At 45.6% G+C, this 18,153-nt stretch overlaps 1 protein-coding gene across 4 annotated transcripts in view; it reads left to right on the top strand.

Annotated features, from left to right (window-relative positions):
• LOC149366449 (uncharacterized) overlaps positions 1 to 18,153 on the top strand; it is a 66,765-nt gene that overhangs the window by 22,433 nt on the left and 26,179 nt on the right. For 3 of the 4 annotated variants that reach the window (XM_089550838.1, XM_089550824.1, XM_089550829.1), the window contains exons 2-3: positions 14,132 to 14,248; positions 17,037 to 17,215. In XM_089550838.1, the coding sequence (XP_089406964.1) occupies positions 14,132 to 14,248; positions 17,037 to 17,215 (296 nt within the window). Of the gene's footprint in view, positions 1 to 11,926; positions 12,145 to 14,131; positions 14,249 to 17,036; positions 17,216 to 18,153 lie in introns of those variants that run through there. The other variant, XM_089550833.1, reaches the window with a different exon arrangement.

The following is an 18,153-nucleotide window of genomic DNA, read 5'->3' as shown; positions in this document are numbered from 1 at the left end:
GTCAAGGTCAGGTACCCAGTAGTCAGTCATATGATCACGTTGTCGTACTGTCATAGCTTGGGCCATAGCACCACGCAGTTAAGTTCGGTTTGACCTCGGGAGTCATTGAAGGTCATTGTCGATGTACCCACTGTCTCAAACCAAATGTCTAGTTCAAAGGTCAAGGGTCAGGGTCAGGTACCCAAAGTTCACAGTCATACGATCACGTGGTCGTACTTCATAGCTTGGGCTATAGAACCACGCAGTTAGGTTCGGTTTGACCTTGTGAGGCACTGAAGGTCATTGTCGATGTACCCACTGTCTGAAATCAAATGTCCTGTTCAAAGGCCAAGGTTCAAGGTCAGGTACCTAGTGGTCATAGTCATATGATCACGTGGTCGTACTATCATAGCTTGGGCCATAGCACCACGCAGTTAAGATCGGCTTGACCTTGTGAGGCACTGAAAGTCATTGTCTCATCGACATCGAAATCGGAAGTTGTACCCCGAGTAGCAGATCTCTCGCTTTAAAACGTTCGCATGCTCCTTCTCGGGACATATCAGTGTCGAGAAAGCTTCTGTATACGAATGCACTCTCACAAAACAAAGCTCCTTGTTTTTCTTGGCTTACGACGATCGGTGCTCTCGCTTTCCACCGCGGAGTTCGCTCAGCACGCTTGCATCCAACTCACGCAACGGCTGCACTCGATAACACGCTGGAATAGAAAGCGAGTTACCCTGACACGGACGCTATATTTAAACGCGGGAAGTAATCCAAGCAGAAGTGCAGGCAGAATTTCAATCAGGCGCACTTGGCTCGTCTGGTTGTCAACCCGGAACGCTTTAACCGGTCCGTCGTTAGCCGTGCGGCGAGCAAGAGAAAGGGAACAGAATGTTAAAGGGACGATGCGGCAGACTTGGTTTAAATCTTGTTCTTAGTAAAACTGGGTGGTCTTGCTCCTTATGGCAGTGTTACGTTCATTCGGCAGCAAACACGCGTTTATTGCTGCGAAGTTTGGAGCTGTAAATTAATATTTTTTCCCCTCACTAAATTGAAACTCGTGACGTCGACGATGACGTCGACATCGTTAAGGATTCCATGATCTCTGAGGGGAATAGTATGGAGGTGGGGTCTATCTTCAAAGAGCAGCAAAAAAAACGCTTGACGTCATCGCAGCTTGCTTGTGAAAATGGCCGGTGTTGGCGGTTACATATATATTTAACCTTTTGGCATTTTATATCTTATGAAAACTCCGTTTTTAGTGTAAGGTAGCCTCTTTCTCATTAGGAAGGAATAATAGGTTGATGTACTCCATCATCTGTTTGGCTTCATGCAGTGTTCAGGCAACATTACAAAAACGCTAATATTTTGTTCGGGTCAAACGTTACTTCGTTGTTCTTAACGTGACTTTTTTCTAACGTTTCTGAAATGTTACGAATAATAGATAAAAAAATTCCATTTAAACAACATGAATGCAGCATTCTTTAAAATCGTGAGGTAACACTGCACGAATCTGCACGCCCGCAAATTGTGAAGGTGCACAACTTCACCAACACTTTGCAAAGACCAACAACGACGGCGACACTTGAGCCTCGCAATACAGCACAACCAACACATTCAGCTCATGCACTCAGGTCTGAACGGAAACAATGGAGTCAAGCTTATATGCACATTACTGTGGGGTGTTCCATGAGTGATAGTGGCGAACTGGTAATAAGCGAAGTTTCCTATGAAAATAATCGCACTCAGCATGCATAATATATGGCATACACAATCGAAGTGGTTTAGTTGAAAAGTATACTGATAGTTGAAAAACGTTCATTACCGTCAAACGGTGGGAAAAGTCCTGGGACACCCTGCTTGAAATATATTTGTAATTTTTTTTTTATAGTTATGGTTTCAGTGCTACGATAACGTTTAGGATACAGCATTAGAACAGTGGTTAGTTGGAACTTTTAACTAATATTTGTGGTAGAACAAATAAGATTACCTCTTCGTTATTAACATTATATTAACATTTGAAAGCCAGCATTAGCACAATGTTTGCTTTGAATGTTAAAAAAATGTTTACTGTACAACAATTAATGATATTTATCGATTTGTAACATTACCGTAACATTTTAATGTGGCATAGAACTTTACTGCAAATTACATAACAGTTTTACATTATTCTAATGTTCGGTGCTATCTCTGTCCCTTCAGTCACGCCGCTTGGTTTGTCACGGTGTTTCGGTCAGCAAGATGTAGAGAGATGTATAGAGGATTTCTGCATGCAAAGCAGTACCGCCGTCAAACCATCCTGCATACTGTTCCAAATAGATTTTTATTCAAGTGAGCTTTTAGCGAGCTCTGTGATCGTGATGGTAAGGTTAAGTCGCAATACAACAGTCGCTATAACTCGTCCCACAGAGTGGAAAACCTTGAATTTCTCACAGCGTTACTCGTTTAATCACAATCTAGCGGATCGGCTGTCCGGCCGCATAGTAACAAGCATGTTCGCAATAGCCGCAGTTGGCGGCGTGCCATCCACCAGACGTCGCCGCTGTGCATGTATGCAAGTGCCACTACATGAATGCCCAAGCTGCATGCCATCGCTTGAACCCGCAGCAGTTGCACAAGTCACAGCTTCTGGCTCGTTGCCTCGTTGCGGCATGCGTGTATATTGTCATCCGCAAACCGACCACCATCTGTGTGAGCGTGACTCGGCCAGAAAGCATTTCTAGGCTCAGAGGGACAGGCCTCAATGACGGATTAGCTGGACGGGTTGATTTTTTGCGTCAATTAAGTCGAGCCGTGTGTGGTCTCATTGTTCGGAGGGATGACAAGGGCGCTAATTGCGGTTCTGTTTGCCGCCCTGCTAAGATTTATAATTATTTTAGCTCGCTTTGTTCCGGCTTTTCCTGTCCATGAAATTAGAAACAGAAAAATCTCTTCCTGCATTCCAGCTTGTTCGGCCGACTCTATAGCAACAACTGCCGCCGCGGTGGCTCAGTGGTTACGGCACCCGACTGCTGACCCGAAAGACGCGGGTTCGACCCCGGCCGTGGTGGTCGAATTTCGATGGAGGCGAAATTCTAGAGGCCCGTGTACTGTGAGACGTCAATGGACGTTAAGGAACCCCACGTGGTCGAAATTTCCCGAGCTCTTCACTGCGGTGTCCCTCATAGCCTCAGTCGCTTTGGGACTTTAAACCCCCGTAAAACATCAAACATAAGCCATCCAGCAACAACTAGCGATTGTCTGACCAGCTAATAACATCAGTCGGGTAAAAATAACGAGTATTACAACCATACACGAGGCGAAAAAAAAAATTACATCGATTTGCGTTGTTAGGTCAAATGCAAATTAGGAGCGCTAGCACACGGCGGCCATTGTTTGGCATTGTTTATATTTGTTTCATTTTTTATCGCGGCTCCTCTTTGTTATGTATAATATTGCTATGTGACTGAAGTAGTATATCAAATGTACTGTGTGTGTTCGGCGTATTTGCATGGCGTGGGTCAAACACTAGGTGCATGACACAATGTTTAATACCGTAGTTATATGCTTACATATCGATCACGGTTACACTTTAGGTTATAAAGACTCTGTTGTGATCGGTGAAGTAGTTTGGGACACATGAAACACTGGAAATCGCAGATTTTGTTTGAAGCACTAAAATTATACAACTTTTCCTCCGCGTAGTAACCATAGTCGCGGGTGTAACCAGATGCAAATTACACATAGCAATCTACATATACGTACCTTGGCAGGTTGCCCACAACCCGTTCTCTCACCAGGGCAGGTGGGCCGCCTACCAGAAGGATCAGATGGACAACCGGTTTTTTTCGTGAATGCGGGCTTGAGTGCTAGCGCGATATACAAAACACTCAGACAGTGGCCGCATATACGTATAGGATCTCTTATAATTTCAACTATCAAACAGTTCTCTGCTTCTTTTTTTTTCTTCTTTTGTATCTCGCTCTGTGGAAATGCTGGCAAGTTTATGTCAAAAAGAAAGACATGCCTGAGCAAGGTCGCTCTGCGTCGCTGGTCTGCAGTAATCGGCTAGGAGGGAGTATTATCGCCGTCGATAGGTCAGTCCCTGTGGTGTTTCACAGTTTAGGATGTCTTTCTATGTAACCAACCGAGGTGTCATAGTCGTTGCCAGCACAGGCTTGTAACTATGTAGGATTGTGGACAGCGTATATAGACACGATACAAAGCGTTCCGTTCCGAGTGGTCTAGCTGTCGGGTTTGTAATGGAGTCCTCTGTGGTAGTTGGCAGACGTTTTGTCTAGCAAATAACTGCGGCATAAAACCTTCTGACAGGTCTTTGACAAAGACAGCCGGGGGCACTTACAGTACGTGCGTACGTATTGTTACAAGGTGAAAAACGTAGCGCAAAGAGACGAGGACAAAGAAAGACGGACAACACACGGCGCTATGTGTTGTCCGCCGTGTGTTGTCCGTCTTTCTTTGTCCTCGTCTCTTTGCGCTACGTTTTTCACCTTGCAGTTATGAACCAACAAGCCCAAGCATATACCCTTCTGTATTGTTACACTTCATACATAAAGTTTGTGAACATTCGCTGTAAGGATTCTATTTAAACAGGAATCAGTCACATGCGCTGAAGGCCACGCCATACGAATCGTTCAAGAAATGCCTTTTCAATGTCTTTGTTGACCCAAACGATAACACGAACATTTCCGAAACATATCCAGCAAAATAAACAACACTTTGTAATCGAGCACGGTAGAGCGCCGAGCGAAACAAGACGCTGAAGCATACCCAACAATTCTGGACAAAAGCATTGTTGAACGGGAGCCAGGTTATGAACGAAATTTTTTCATATATTGCAAAATTTCACTATAGCAATCAATATATCCGCAGGTCACCCGACGGCAGCATTGCATATTTTATTGTCTATTAACGTTTGTGTTATCGTCAAAAGAGGTCCCCATTGGTTCTCTATGGCAGTCTTAACTGCTCGATGCGATCAATGGCAACACTTTAAAAGAAAGATTTTGCTACATATCATAAGAACGGACCATTACGTTCAATATACCCGTAGTGGTGTCTTACAATTTTCCAGTTTTCAATATTTTTGGCCGAGAATATTGGACATGGAACGCTTCGGGAAGTTGTCGGCAGGTGCGTTGCTCCTTCACGACAATGCGCCAGCTCACGAGTCTAACAAAAAACATCATCATCATCATCAGCCTGACTACACCCACTGCAGGGCAAAGGCCTCTCCCATGTATCTCCAATTAACCATGTCCTTTACCCAGCGCAGGAAGCCAATCCCCGCAAACTTCTTAATCTCATCCGCCCACCTTTCTACCGCCCCTTGCTATACGCTTGCCTTCTTTTGAAATCCACTCTGTTACACTTAAGACCACCGGTTATCTTGCCTTCTCATTACATGCCCTGCCCAAGCCCATTTCTTCCTCTTGATTTCGACTAGGATGTCATTGACCCGCGTTTGTTCCCTCACCCACTCCGCCCACTTCCGATCTCTTAACGTTACACCTATCATTTTTCTTTCCATAGCTCGCTGTGTTGTCCTTAACTTAAGCTGAACCCTCTTTGTTAGTCTCCACGTTTCTGCCCCATAGGTGAGCACAGGTAAGATACAGCTGTTGTAGACTTTTCCCTTGAGGCATACTGGCAAACTGCCATTCATGATCTGAGAGAACCTGCCATATGAGCTCCACCCCATTCTTATTCTTCTAGTTGTTTCCCTCTCATGAACCGGATCTGCGGTCACTACCTGCCCTAAGTAGACATATTCTCTTACTACTTCCAGCACCTCGATACCTATTGCGAACTGCTGTTCCCTTGATAGACTGTTGAACATTACTTTGATTTTCTGCATGTTAATTTTTAATCCCGCCGTTCTGCTCTCCCTGTCTAATTCACTGATCATGCTTTGCAGTTCATGTCCTGAGTGACCTTCTGTTATTGAATGCGGCTTCGTGGAGCTTAACTAACCAACCTACAGTTAAGACCTGGTTCCCGGTGATTACTCTCTCTTTCGGGACCTGAAGAAATATCTGCGTGGGCAATGATTTCCTGATGTTAATGCTCTCAAAGCAGCGGTGACAGGAATCCTGCAGCAGCAAGAAGTCTTCTTCTACTGTTTGCCAAAGGCATACGTTACCGTGGAGTCGAAGTGGAATAAGGACGCCTGAGATTGAGGGAGTTAGCGTTTAAATATAGGAAGTTCAATTTTCTCCCTTAAGTGTGGTTTCATATTCAGGTAGGTAACTTATCGACACCCCTCGTGTTACTGTGCACGGCTGACCCGGAACGAAGGGATGTACAGAATGTGGCGGCACTTGGTGGAGCCATTAGGAGGCGCATTACGTGGTATGATTCATAACAGAAAATAATACTCTTGCTTTTAAAAAACGGACGCTCCAGGGGAGTGTTTATGGACAAAAAAAAGTAAATAAAAATTTTCCTTTTTTGACTGCTAGGGTTACAAAGCGGCTTATTACTTCTTCAGTGCCAGTGCTTTTTTTCCAATTAGCTTTCAACAGATGCCGCAAGGCCTCCGCCCAATACTGGGGTCACTGCTAGTTGCCCATATCGCCCACGTGTTAGGCAATATGGGCTCCGACTCTCCGACTTGAGACGACGACCTGGACCATGCAGGCCGGAAAATAAATCTCTCTCTCTCTCTCTTGCAGCCTAGACATTACAGTTATAAAGGTCAAGTATTTTTTTGTAGGTTTGAAATTCTGTGGTTTGTAACTCGAGAAAGTTAGAAACTAAGGAAGGAAAAGTCGGAAATTCGGTAGGTTTGAAACCCTCTCGCGATGCCACAGAGAAGCATATTGCAAGTCTAGTGAAGCGGTCGTTCGAGAAAATTAAGTCCCACTTAGTTGCGGATGTGACGAAGTTCAATGCTGCCGAATGCTTGGCCTCTTGTCGGGTCAATTCCTGCTGCTTTGGGATTTATCCATAGGCTGGGTACCGTTATTTCCGATGCACAGTCCGCACCCGGTGTATAGTCCGCTGTGCTCAATTTCGGCTGGAAAGAATTTTATCTTAGTAGATTGTCTGCGATCAGTACATAGCCTGCAGGAGCCAGGCATGTACAGTCTTTGTCAAAAGTAACCAGGCTGCATGATTTGCATCTAGCTCGTACAGTGGAGCCCTCACAGCCTCCCTGTAGCTGAAATGGTCGTTATAGGTAAGGACTGGGGGTCTTGTCACCTTCCAACACCTTTTGATCTCTAGGAAAGCCACAAGGGCTACACTATACAATCTAGAAGCAAACCATGCAGCCTGGTTACTTTTGACAAAGACGGTACCTAACTCGCGAATGCGGGTTGTATGTATGTGCACATACATGTATGTATGGGCATGTATGGACATGTGTCTGGGCATGTACGGTCACGTGCACATACATGTATGTATGGGCTTGTATGTGCGCGGACAGTCTGCGTCACCCTTGCATAGAGCGCTCAGTGCCCACCATACAATAAAAACTGAAATTTGAAAGCAGCCCATTGTTTCCGAGCAAACTGCCAATACCTGCCTTGTTTTCAGATCTGTGTGGCTCTAGTTCAGCGCAAAAGTTACCTCTAAAAGCTAGAAACAGCGACGTGGTGTCAAGTTTTGTGCAGGAAAGCAGCGCTCGAGCGCTGTACAAAGGGTGACAGTATCACAAAGCTTCGTAAAAGAACAACTTTGTGAATTTCATGGCGTGTTCGGGGATACTGGAAAAAAAAAACTGTAGTCCGCTAGCTAGCGCAAAATTTCAGCTTTTAAGCATGTATTGGCCGTGGACCGAACACCGCAGACTACGGTATTTCGACTTAAAGTACTCTCTCAAACAACTAGCCATATCAGGCTTTTTAGTTTGGGAATCCGCCTTTTTCATGCGGCCACTCTGCGCACGCGCGCCTGTCTTCCTCCCTCGAACTAAACTGGTTGAAAACCAGGTGAAAACATAGCGTAGCATAGGAAAACTTTACTAAGTACAGATCAAATGTCAGGAGGGTGGACTTACCCTCCCGTCCTTGGCAGACGGCCGAGATCACTTGGGACTTCAGTGGCTTCGAAGGCTTGTCTGATGATGGTATCCTGCTCTTCCAGGTCCTGGCTACGTAACAAAGCCTGCCATTACTCCTATACTGTCCACAAAAGTGGTGGATTGACTGCATGCCATTATCATATGGGCTATATGGGGTAGCCCGTTCTCCACAGGCCCTACATTTGCCGCCGTTTCACGAACCTACTTAGTGCGGATGGGTTCGGAAAAGTGCGCACCTGCAACTGCCACCATGCTGCTTAAGATAAGATAAGTATTTATTGGGTACATATTGGTTACATAAATTCAGTATACAGGCGAGGTACCAAAGTCAAGCGACTGTCACGGGACCCCCGGTAGATTAATATTAACTTAATAAAAAGCAAGCAGCATCACAGACAGGTACAATTAGCAGTAATAACAATGGTAATTTAAATAAGTAACATTTATGCTTCCTCCTTCTTGCTGAGCTTCTTGTGTGGTTGTGGATAATTCCGTCTGCTAAGTCTGTAGAACTCTGTCATATATTGAAAAGAGTATACAGACGCTCGTTTTCTGAAAGGTATCCATCGTCGAAGCGAGGCACGGAGATCGGCCGGAGAGTCAGTCTTCGTGCGAGCTCATGAGTTCCCTCATTACCCTGAAGGGTTTGTTGTGCAGGCGCCCAAATCAAGAGGATCAGATTCTCAACTGTACCGTTCGCCAGTATCTGTGCTGTCGCTGGCGATACTGTGCCTAATTAAAAGTTTCGTATCGCTTCCTTAGAGTCGCTGACGACCACCTTCATGCCTTTTTCTGTAAGCGCGAGAGCGACGGCCGCCTCCGCCACCGTCCTGACCCTACCTCTTCTGGGTGTGCAGCTACTTACTGACCTGCCCGCCGCGGTGGCTCAGTGGTTATGGCGCTCGGCTGCTGACCCGAAAGACACGGGTTCGATCCCGGCCGCGGCGGTCTAATTTCGATGAAGGCGAAATTCTAGAGGCCGGAGTACTGTGCGATGTCAGTGCACGTTAAAGATATCCCAGGTGGTCGAAATTTCCGGAGCCCTCCACTACGGCGTCCCTCATAGCCTCAGTCGCTTTGGGACGTTAAGCCCCATAAACTTACTAACCGAGCACCTTTCTTTGCGACCATTGCCACCTTGGCTGTTCGTCCAACGTACAGAGTAGATCTCACTTGTCTATAGCGCTCGAGCGGCGCGCTGGGGAGCAAATGAAGTTAAATCTTATCGCAGCTGCTTTGCTGGGGGTAAGACGCTGGTGCCTGTGTGGTGCACATGTCTATTAGGCTTCTCCGCAGCGCAAGTATTATCTATCAGTGAAAGTCAATTCGTTTTGCTGAGAGACTCTCTCAGCTGCTCTTTACTTGTAAGTAATGAAAATAGCCGTATAAAGTTTTCAATGTCTTTCTTGTAAACACGCCTCCGATGCCTCCTTTAGAATTTCACTTTATTTCCACCGGACCGCACCGCTCGAGCGCTCTAGACAAGTGTGATCGACTCTTTACTCCGCCGCATCACTATACACAACGTCCTTCCTGCCTGCGTATTTCTGATGCAACATTTCCTCCCTGTCTTTCATGCGCTCCTCATGAAAATAGGGGTGCATTCTAGGCATATTCTGGACTCAAAATGGGAGCGCTCAAAAGGCGTTGAAAGGAAATCAGGCCGCGAATTGGTTGATCACATTCTAAAATGCCACAACTGCACTCCCGCGTTTGAAAATACCCCAGTATTGCGCTGGTGCAAGACGCAACTGCGAAGGGAAATAATTGAAGCTGATGAGACTAAAAATCTAGTGTCACGTATGTCAGCAATCCATCAGTTTTGGGCCAAAAAAAAAAGAAAAAAACTTTCAAGTATGTTGTGCGTGGAATTATACAATTCACCACGTTGATGATGGGATCACAGTTGATTTGATACATGCATCGTTAACGATAAATGTATCGTTAAAAATACGAAAAGAAGACGATAACACAACACAAACGCTGGAAAAAAGAAAGGTTGCTGTCATCCCGTACATTCATAGAACATCACATTGGCTGAGAAAAGTAGGTGGACGCTATGACGTTAATGTTTTCTCCGCCCCCTACCAAGCTTTCCCGTCTGTGCAGAGCCTTCCAAAAACGGGCAGACGCAACACCCCGTCCCGTCAGCATAGTATGCGGCATCAAGCACGTCAACAAATATGTTGAATGCCGTAAAAATGTAGTCTACAAAATTCCGACGACTTGCGTCCATGCTTACATCGGCCAAACCGGCCGCTGCTTAAACATACGCCTTATGGAGCATAAGAATTTCTTTAACCAAGACCGCTCTAACCTGTCTGACCACTGCCGGGCATGTGACCGGCTAGGAAAGCGTAAGCGATGTGCGCCAAAGTTTAATAACAACACTGTTCTTTTTACACACCATAATCATCTCACACGCGAGCTAAAGGAAGCGTATTACATCGCAAAATCAATCGACACGTGCACTAGCATCCCTTCAGTGAACGTAATCTAGTAACGTTGCCTTCAGTCACCCTAACAAGCCATGAAAACGCTTTCCTTGATGACACTTCATTTTGTCTCGTGTATTTCTTATTTCGTGCCGATATCTGCTGTGTTGCTTTAGATCTCTTGTTGATGCACGTGTAATCCGTTGCTCATTAAGATTCCTGGTGCGGCGTCATTGAACCTTATTGCTTCTTTGTATTTTCGCCTTTTTGTGTGCATATTGCTGGTTTTTTCCGAATAAACGTTCAGTTGCCAGTGAGCGCTTCTTCTTACGTTAACCTGATTTGTTACGTCCGTTTGTGATTTCTTTTCTTTCATTTTTTTTCTACCAGTTTTCGCGCACTCTCTGGAGCGCGCCACACGTTGTAAACAAAAAAAAAGGTGCATTGAAACTTTGAACTCATCCCGAGTTAAGATTTCCGCAAGCACCACGGCACTGCCGAAGTCACAGACCCCCCGCATCTTCACCCCCCCCAGCATCTCTTTGCACCCGGTGTAGTCCGCGACCCCTTAATAATTCTAAAGCTGTCCGATGTCAGGTCCCGTCGAAGTACCTTATAGGTGCGTGGTTGAAAATTTTTTGGCGCCCTACACCATGGCGCCTCTTTCTATCTGCCTTCGTTCACTTCATCTTCGACCCTTCCCCCCACAGCACAGTTGAGGTGTCCACTGCATATGCGTTCATCCGCACGTCTTTTTCCATCTTACTAAGTTTTGTTTTCGAACGATCATGGCAAAATTATTTCACCTTCTCTCGTCCTTTCTTCCAACCAACTTGTTTTTTATTCGCTATAGCAGCATTAGTTTGTAATGTTTAGCTAAACCCTAAGAAGTGCAATGTTGACGCATACGCTCGCCGCACGCAAAACACTCCTGCTAGCAGCGTGGATACTCGTTCGTGTGAGCCTTGTAAAATTACGCTGCGCAGACTGCCACTTCAGTGTAACAAAATAGCTTTCTGCTGCGAACAGGGAGTGTATTAGCACGGCCGGTTAATGAGCAACGCACAAGCGGCCGTGGTATTAGGTCAGCCAGGCAAAACAGGCTCTGGAGTCTATTATTTCTCGAGGACGCGCAGTGCTGGTTGCGTTCGGACCTGTTCACGAAAGCTACAGTCGTACACTTTGCTCGAGACCATGGCTCGTAATCTTTTTTTTCTTCTTCTTTTCCACGAATATGCGAAAACCCAGCACGGAACTTGGGGAATTAGCCGACGAAAATGCGCGCGGCCCGGGCTTACATCACGTGATCTGGGTTTAGCGCTCCTGTCGGTTGTGCTCGGCATTTCTCAGCCTCCGAGATGCCTGCAAATTCGGAAAGTCTTGGAGGCCGTAAGTCCGACGTTTTCTTACGCTAGCGATTGTGGTTCCCTAGCGGTTTCCTTCGACGTTCACGACCACGTTTGTTTTCGATTGTACGGTACCACGTACGGCACTAAGGGCGTTTTGGACGCTGAGGGTGGCTGGGTCTTCCGATGTGCGACTCGTAGGACCAGTGTCGAGCAAAAAGCGACAAGGACGGTGTCCGCTGTCGCTTCACGGCATCGGGCGCGTTGGCCCACAGAAGCTTCCGTCGTCGGAGCCTGTGCGCGAAGCATGCACCGGCTGCCGACACTCGGAGCTGCAAAGGGCTGACCCCCGTAACATGTGAGCTTGCACCTCTGTCGTCGCTTGCAGGGTCATGAGCGGCTGACTGCCTTGCTGACCCTGTATGCGGACGCGCCGTGCGCTTGTCACCGACGTCCGCCTAGGTCACGGCGGGTTTCGTCCGACGAGCACCCGCTGTGATCGGACTCCCAGAGAGCTCGCGGATGCGTCAGCTTTTAGCTCCGGAGAGCACGGCTGATTCTCCGCGTGATTTTCCTTTTCGGGAGGCGGCCGCAACGGAGCGACGTCGCTTGCGGCTATGCGTCGTCTTCCAGCGCGCGCGCCGATGCGATCGCCGTCAGCTGCTCTCGAGCGGGTTTGCAGCGTGCAGCCGTGCTTGGTTAAAAGCGGTTGCGTTTTTCTGCGCGGGTCCCTGTTTAACTTGTTTATTGCGTTATTTTCTTGCGCCACGGGAAAGCGCGGGGGCAGAGTAACAAGTTGCGCGCGCCAGTGGTGCTACCTGCAAAAACAGTGCAGCGCGAATTGTCTCTTTTTGCTGAATGTAGTGCATTGTCACTCGTCGGCGTTACACTGCAAAATAAGGTTTGTTCTGCTGTACGTGCACTGAGCGCTCAGTTTAGAATAGCGTATTGAGCATCACGCAGTCTTGTCGCTACACTGCCGTACGTGTAGGAGGAAGTTGTTCTCGCGTCAGCGCTTTGAGGGCCACTGTCGCCTTCATTGCTTGCGGTTTAGTTCTTTGCGCTTGTGCAACAGCTCGCGAGACGTTTACACTGTCTATATTGTTGCAAATAATCACCCCTGTTCATTCATTCATTACGTGAAACTTTGGGTATTTTAACATATTTAGGTTAAAGGTTAATTCGCCCATCTAACGAAACGGATCTAGGATCAGATAAGTTATCCATGCATACCTCTTAATGCGTGCATGTGTGTGTATGTATGCGCGGTCATGTGCAGTGGTGTGATTTAGTTCTTGCCATGCACAAACATGCCTAATAGATAGTAAGCTTTGGGTTGCTTGCTAATAGTATCAAGGTCTGAAAAATTTGCCTTCTTAATTCAGCATCTGCTCTACTTTAGGGATTGAGATATGTGGTGAGCATGGGTGTGAGAAAGTGTGCGGGCTATCATTTTGATCTCTGTAGCCGTATGTGGCTTGGCTAGTGTGTGCAAAAACAGCTGCAGGTCGGATTGTATCACATCCATTTTTAAAAAGCATGTATACATGTAAACGTACAAACACATGTAAATGCTGTACTTCGCACTCAAGTTGGCTGCACAATTAGGTGTGGCACTCCTATTAAACGTTGCCATGTATGCAAAAACAAATGATCAGTTCATGGTCATTCACACTCTGCCTGCTCTCACGTTTTGCTGCAGTCATAATGAGCATGCGATTACCAGTAGCCATTGTCATTTACTGTTCCCAATGTTCACTCGAAAGCATCCAGTTTCACCTTTAGGGTGCTTTGTACACAATTGTATACGTAGCGAATTTACAGCTTTTTCTCAGTGTGCTGCATCTCTGAGTGATTTCTTTCTTTCGAGTGAATTTAGTTTCGTTCCCGTTGCAAATAGGATGCTTGTTTATGCCAAATAGCAAATGCAGTAAATATTTTGTGAAGCGGTGAGCTGGGTAGCATGCTTCCCTCCATTGTTATGCAAGCAAATTTCGCTGCCAGTAATACCATCAATTTTATTCGCAGCTTCAATCACAATGTTCATCTTTGAAACGGAAAATTATTCCACGGTTCCTTGGGTGTTTGCTTGAAAACCCTGGAATTTGAATCTTGCCTTTTGAATCAATTAAGACAGTTTGTGCGAAATTTTGCTCGTGCCTGTGAAAAATTAATTGCTGCTATTTTGGGCTGAGAAACTTGCTAATTGCCTTTCGGGGGACCTGAATATACTGTTTAAGCGGAAGATTAGTTGTTTTTGATGGAAGCAAAAACTGGTGCCTGAAAGTGTTAGATGTGCTTGCCTGTGGCCGGTCTAAACACGGCCATCTTGTCTTGTCGTGTAGAAGAAGAAGACGACGACGGAGATAGCCCTCAGGAGGATGCCATGAGCAACCATGCATCGACGCGGATTGATGGGGGCCGCCGGCCTAACCGCCGCAGCAACCCCAAGAAGGACAAAGGTCAGCACTTGGGTTTTTTCTGCTCATGCATGCAACTTTTATTGTGGGGTTGTACCAGCAAGCACAAAAAAGAAATCGCAGCATGTTCAAGAACCAAATACCAGACTACTTATGGTATCGTATTCGTATTATGGCAACGTATTCAGGGTAGCAAAATGAAAAATCTATTATGCTATACAAGCACTGCTAGCTATTGCTTTCTATTGTGGTGCCTTTAAACAAATAAAAGCTCTGGACTATTAAAAATAGGTGTGTAGATGTCTTGTTGAGCTCTCTCTTGCTGCTTCAGCTTGTTATGCTCACATACTTCATGCTTGATCTTTTAAACATTTGTATATGTTAATTTACTTCATTGGTATACATTGAGGTATAGTTTTAAAAATGTTGTTGAAGAATATTTGCTTTCTACAGTTATTGGATGATTAATGGGACTTAATAAAAAGTATTACATATGGGCCATATGTTTAAATTATTTCTTAGTCTTTTTCAACGTGCATTTCTTGTGTTTTTATGGTCTTTATGGTATTTCACTATGCTTTATGCATGCTTTTTGCTGTTGCTTGGATTACTGTGTCATTAAAGGAAAATGTCTGGTTAGCGACCAGTATACTTTGAGTTTATTTCTATCCATTCAGTGGGGTTTAATGCATGAAGTTTATATAGTGTTTAATGACTGATGTATTTATTCGAGCTTTTGTTATCCATTCTCTTCTGGAAACCTTCTTTCAGCTTGAAAGCACTATTCCAATGGGCAAACCCCGAGCAAGATCTTGTGATGTTTGGGGGTTTATGCCAAGTGAAATGAATGAATAAAAATAAATCAAATAAATATCCGCGACTGGAATTCGAACCCATGGCAGCGCGAACTAATCAGGTTTGCTGGCCACTGCACGAGAGCTCTAGGCTATCGCCGCATCCGAACAGGCCTCATGTTAAACTGCAACACACTCTCGCGCTGTACTTTACACATCTTCATCAACTAATACTACTATTAAACTGATATTCGCACTTAGAGCTATATGTGGTGGTAGTGACAGAGAGGTGTGTGTTGCATGCGTTGGCGTGGATAACATTGCTGCATAAACGCGGCACTGGAGCATAGGCCGCTGGCATACAGTGGATAAATTGGCATTGATGATGCAAAAGTTGAAGACGTGCATAACTGGCTCCCTGGGTCAGTGGACACCTCAGTCGTGCTTTCAGGTACGTGGCAGTGGTGTCCACCTGAATGCTTTTTCACAATACTGCATGCTAAGCAATGCTAAACCACCAGCAATTTTTATTATACTTTGCTTTTTGAAGTGCCATTACTGAATGGGTGGAAGAGCATCATCATCATCAGAGCATACCTGTCTTTCAGCCTCTCACCCGATACCCTTTTTGTGCCTAAATAAAAGTGGCTAGATCTTATTATATTATCTTGTTATATTTGCTGTTCCCATTAACATTATATCCAAATGCATGCAATAATCCTCAAGGTAACTAACTGGCAAGGGAACGCAAAAGAGGGGCTTGTTATGACGTACATGATGGAAGCCGATAGCCACCGAAACACTAAAGAGCATAGGGGATGTTTTTTTTTTAATTTGTTGTTTAAGAAAAAAAATATAAAAAGAAAGAAAAACATCTCCTGTGCACCTTGGTTTTGGTGATTGTTGGCTTTCGTCATGTACACCCCCCATCGAAAGTATACAGTCCAAGGGGTTTGCTTGTGAGGCCTGCTGTATGCCTCGTTATGCACCCTCAGTGACCGTAATTTCTCGGAAGAGGAATGGCTTCTTATCCTCAATCCTCCCAAGTTTTGGAATGCTAGATGTGCTAGGGAGCGCCTCTAAACAGCTTAGAAGCAGACCACTTGGGCTTTATTCTTTTGACGGGGGCTGTACCTCAAGGTAACAGGTATAGAATGCATCTCTTGCTTACCTTGTAAGGAAGTCCGGAGGACTGGATAAGCTGATGACGGTACATGAATAAACAGCTCAAACACATCAGCGGCAGGAAGACCACTAAGTGGTCATCTTGTTCCAAACTAAATGTATATCTCCAGGGAAAAAAATATATACCTAGCAGGTATTGTTAATATCACTACTGAAAAAAAAAATGACAAAGTGAACAATTTTTTTCTGCCTCTGCATTGCTCATAGTACCCTTAAAGGGTCAATTAATGTTCTCAGTAAAAATTCTCTGACTCTCTGGAGCCATGGTGACATTTGTCCAGAAGCAAAAGGTGCATTTGGCACTGAGAAAACTGCAATAAAAAAAATTAGCAGACTGTTTAGCATGGCTTAGCGCGGATTATCGTGCAGTAGCACTAGTTACGGTGGGCAGTTATGGTTCTTGCATGCTGTGAATGCGAAAGGCCTTAAAGGTCTTTGCACTAAATGCCTTAACCATGAAGGCCTTTGACCTAAAGGCATTTGACGTAAATACCTTTTAACTGCGGTGGCTTTTGAAATAAAGGTGTTTTACTTAAAGGCCTTTACCACAAAGACTTTTACCCTAAAGGCTTTTACTCTGAATAGGCTTTCGTCCACGTGTACCCTTTGCCATCGGTCGGCGGTTGCGACACTTATATTTCATTTTTTGGCCTTTTCGAGCTTATGAAAGCTTGGTCTTTGATGAGATTGGTCTCTCTGTGATTCTAACGCGGGACTCTGTCAATAAAGGTAACTTTGATTTGTCCTCGGGGTCCCTTTAAAAAGTGTTTAGCAGTCTGAGCACATGAAAGCTGGTTGTGTGAAAGTGTAGGAAGGGGGCAAAAAGAAGTGGTATCGTGGCCGTGATGCAGGTGGCAGTGGTGGCGGCGGCAGCAGCAGCACCGGCAGCGGCAGTGGTGGCAAGAGTGGGGGGGACCCATTCCGGTTTGAGGGGGAGGGGCTCGTCTTCCGGGCCAAGCTCATTGGCAGCCAGGCGGTACCCGAGGCCCGCGGGGACCGCATGTGCCAGGACACCATGACCCGGCTCAAGGCAGGTGGCTTCATTCCCCCCCCCCCCCCCCCTTCTTTTCTTCGTCTTCCTCTTGCACATGTAGGATGCTTTCAGAAAGAGGAACTATCACCTTCAGCTTTCTTGAGACCGAAAAGTCCACGAGCAGTGATGGGTTTGCGAGTGTGTGCAGCAACTTCTTGAGATTAATTTCTTGGTACGATGCTGGAAAGAAGCTTTTAATAGCGGATACTCTTAAAATTTCCTTCCTTCATCATCACTAGCCAGTAATAAGTAACATTTTAGGCCCTTTACACCACCGATCGCTTTTCACTTCCTTATAAAATCCTGCAGAAGAATTTTCTAACCTTGTTCTTGGCACATGATAGCCTTAGCCGCTTATGCGCCCTTAAACCCAACACAACACAACACGATGCTGGAAAGAAAGACTCAGAATAAAGGCAACTGTTCTGGGTGGCTATTTTGCACATGTGTGCCATAGTATATGGGCAGTTCACAGCAAAGTTCTCTTGCAAGTTGGAAGTCATGGTGTGTGGAATAAAGCACAGGAAGTATGAAACAAAACGAAAATAGAAAAATCCGAACTATTGTTGAACATGCTTGTGCACTAACAACTGTGAACAAGCGTGAATGGTGCTCGGGGGTGCTTGAACAGATGCATTCGCTTATACACGAGGCTTCTGCACAAGTGATTCAGTGACTATGCGAACACCTGGACTGGCCTCCTCAACTCAGTTTATTTCTGGAGCTGTTTTGTATGAGACCACACCCCAAAAAGACATGGGCAACATTGCACCGGGTGGGAATGTGTAATGCATATGGGCTGGAATCCAGCACTCTTAAGGGGACACCCAGGAAAATGCATCTGCCACTAATATCTCAGTTGTTGTGTGCACTGTGTGCTCTCCTTGAAGTGTCTCTATTTTTGTGCATTAGCAAGCGTACTCTAAGTTGCACTG

The sequence above is a fragment of the Amblyomma mixtum genome, chromosome 1 (assembly GCF_055824585.1).
Source record: "Amblyomma mixtum isolate Tamu chromosome 1, ASM5582458v1, whole genome shotgun sequence".
NCBI classification, from domain to species: Eukaryota; Metazoa; Arthropoda; class Arachnida; order Ixodida; family Ixodidae; genus Amblyomma; species Amblyomma mixtum.
Note: the sequence above shows the minus strand (reverse complement) of the source record. Positions and strands in the feature narration are given on the sequence as shown.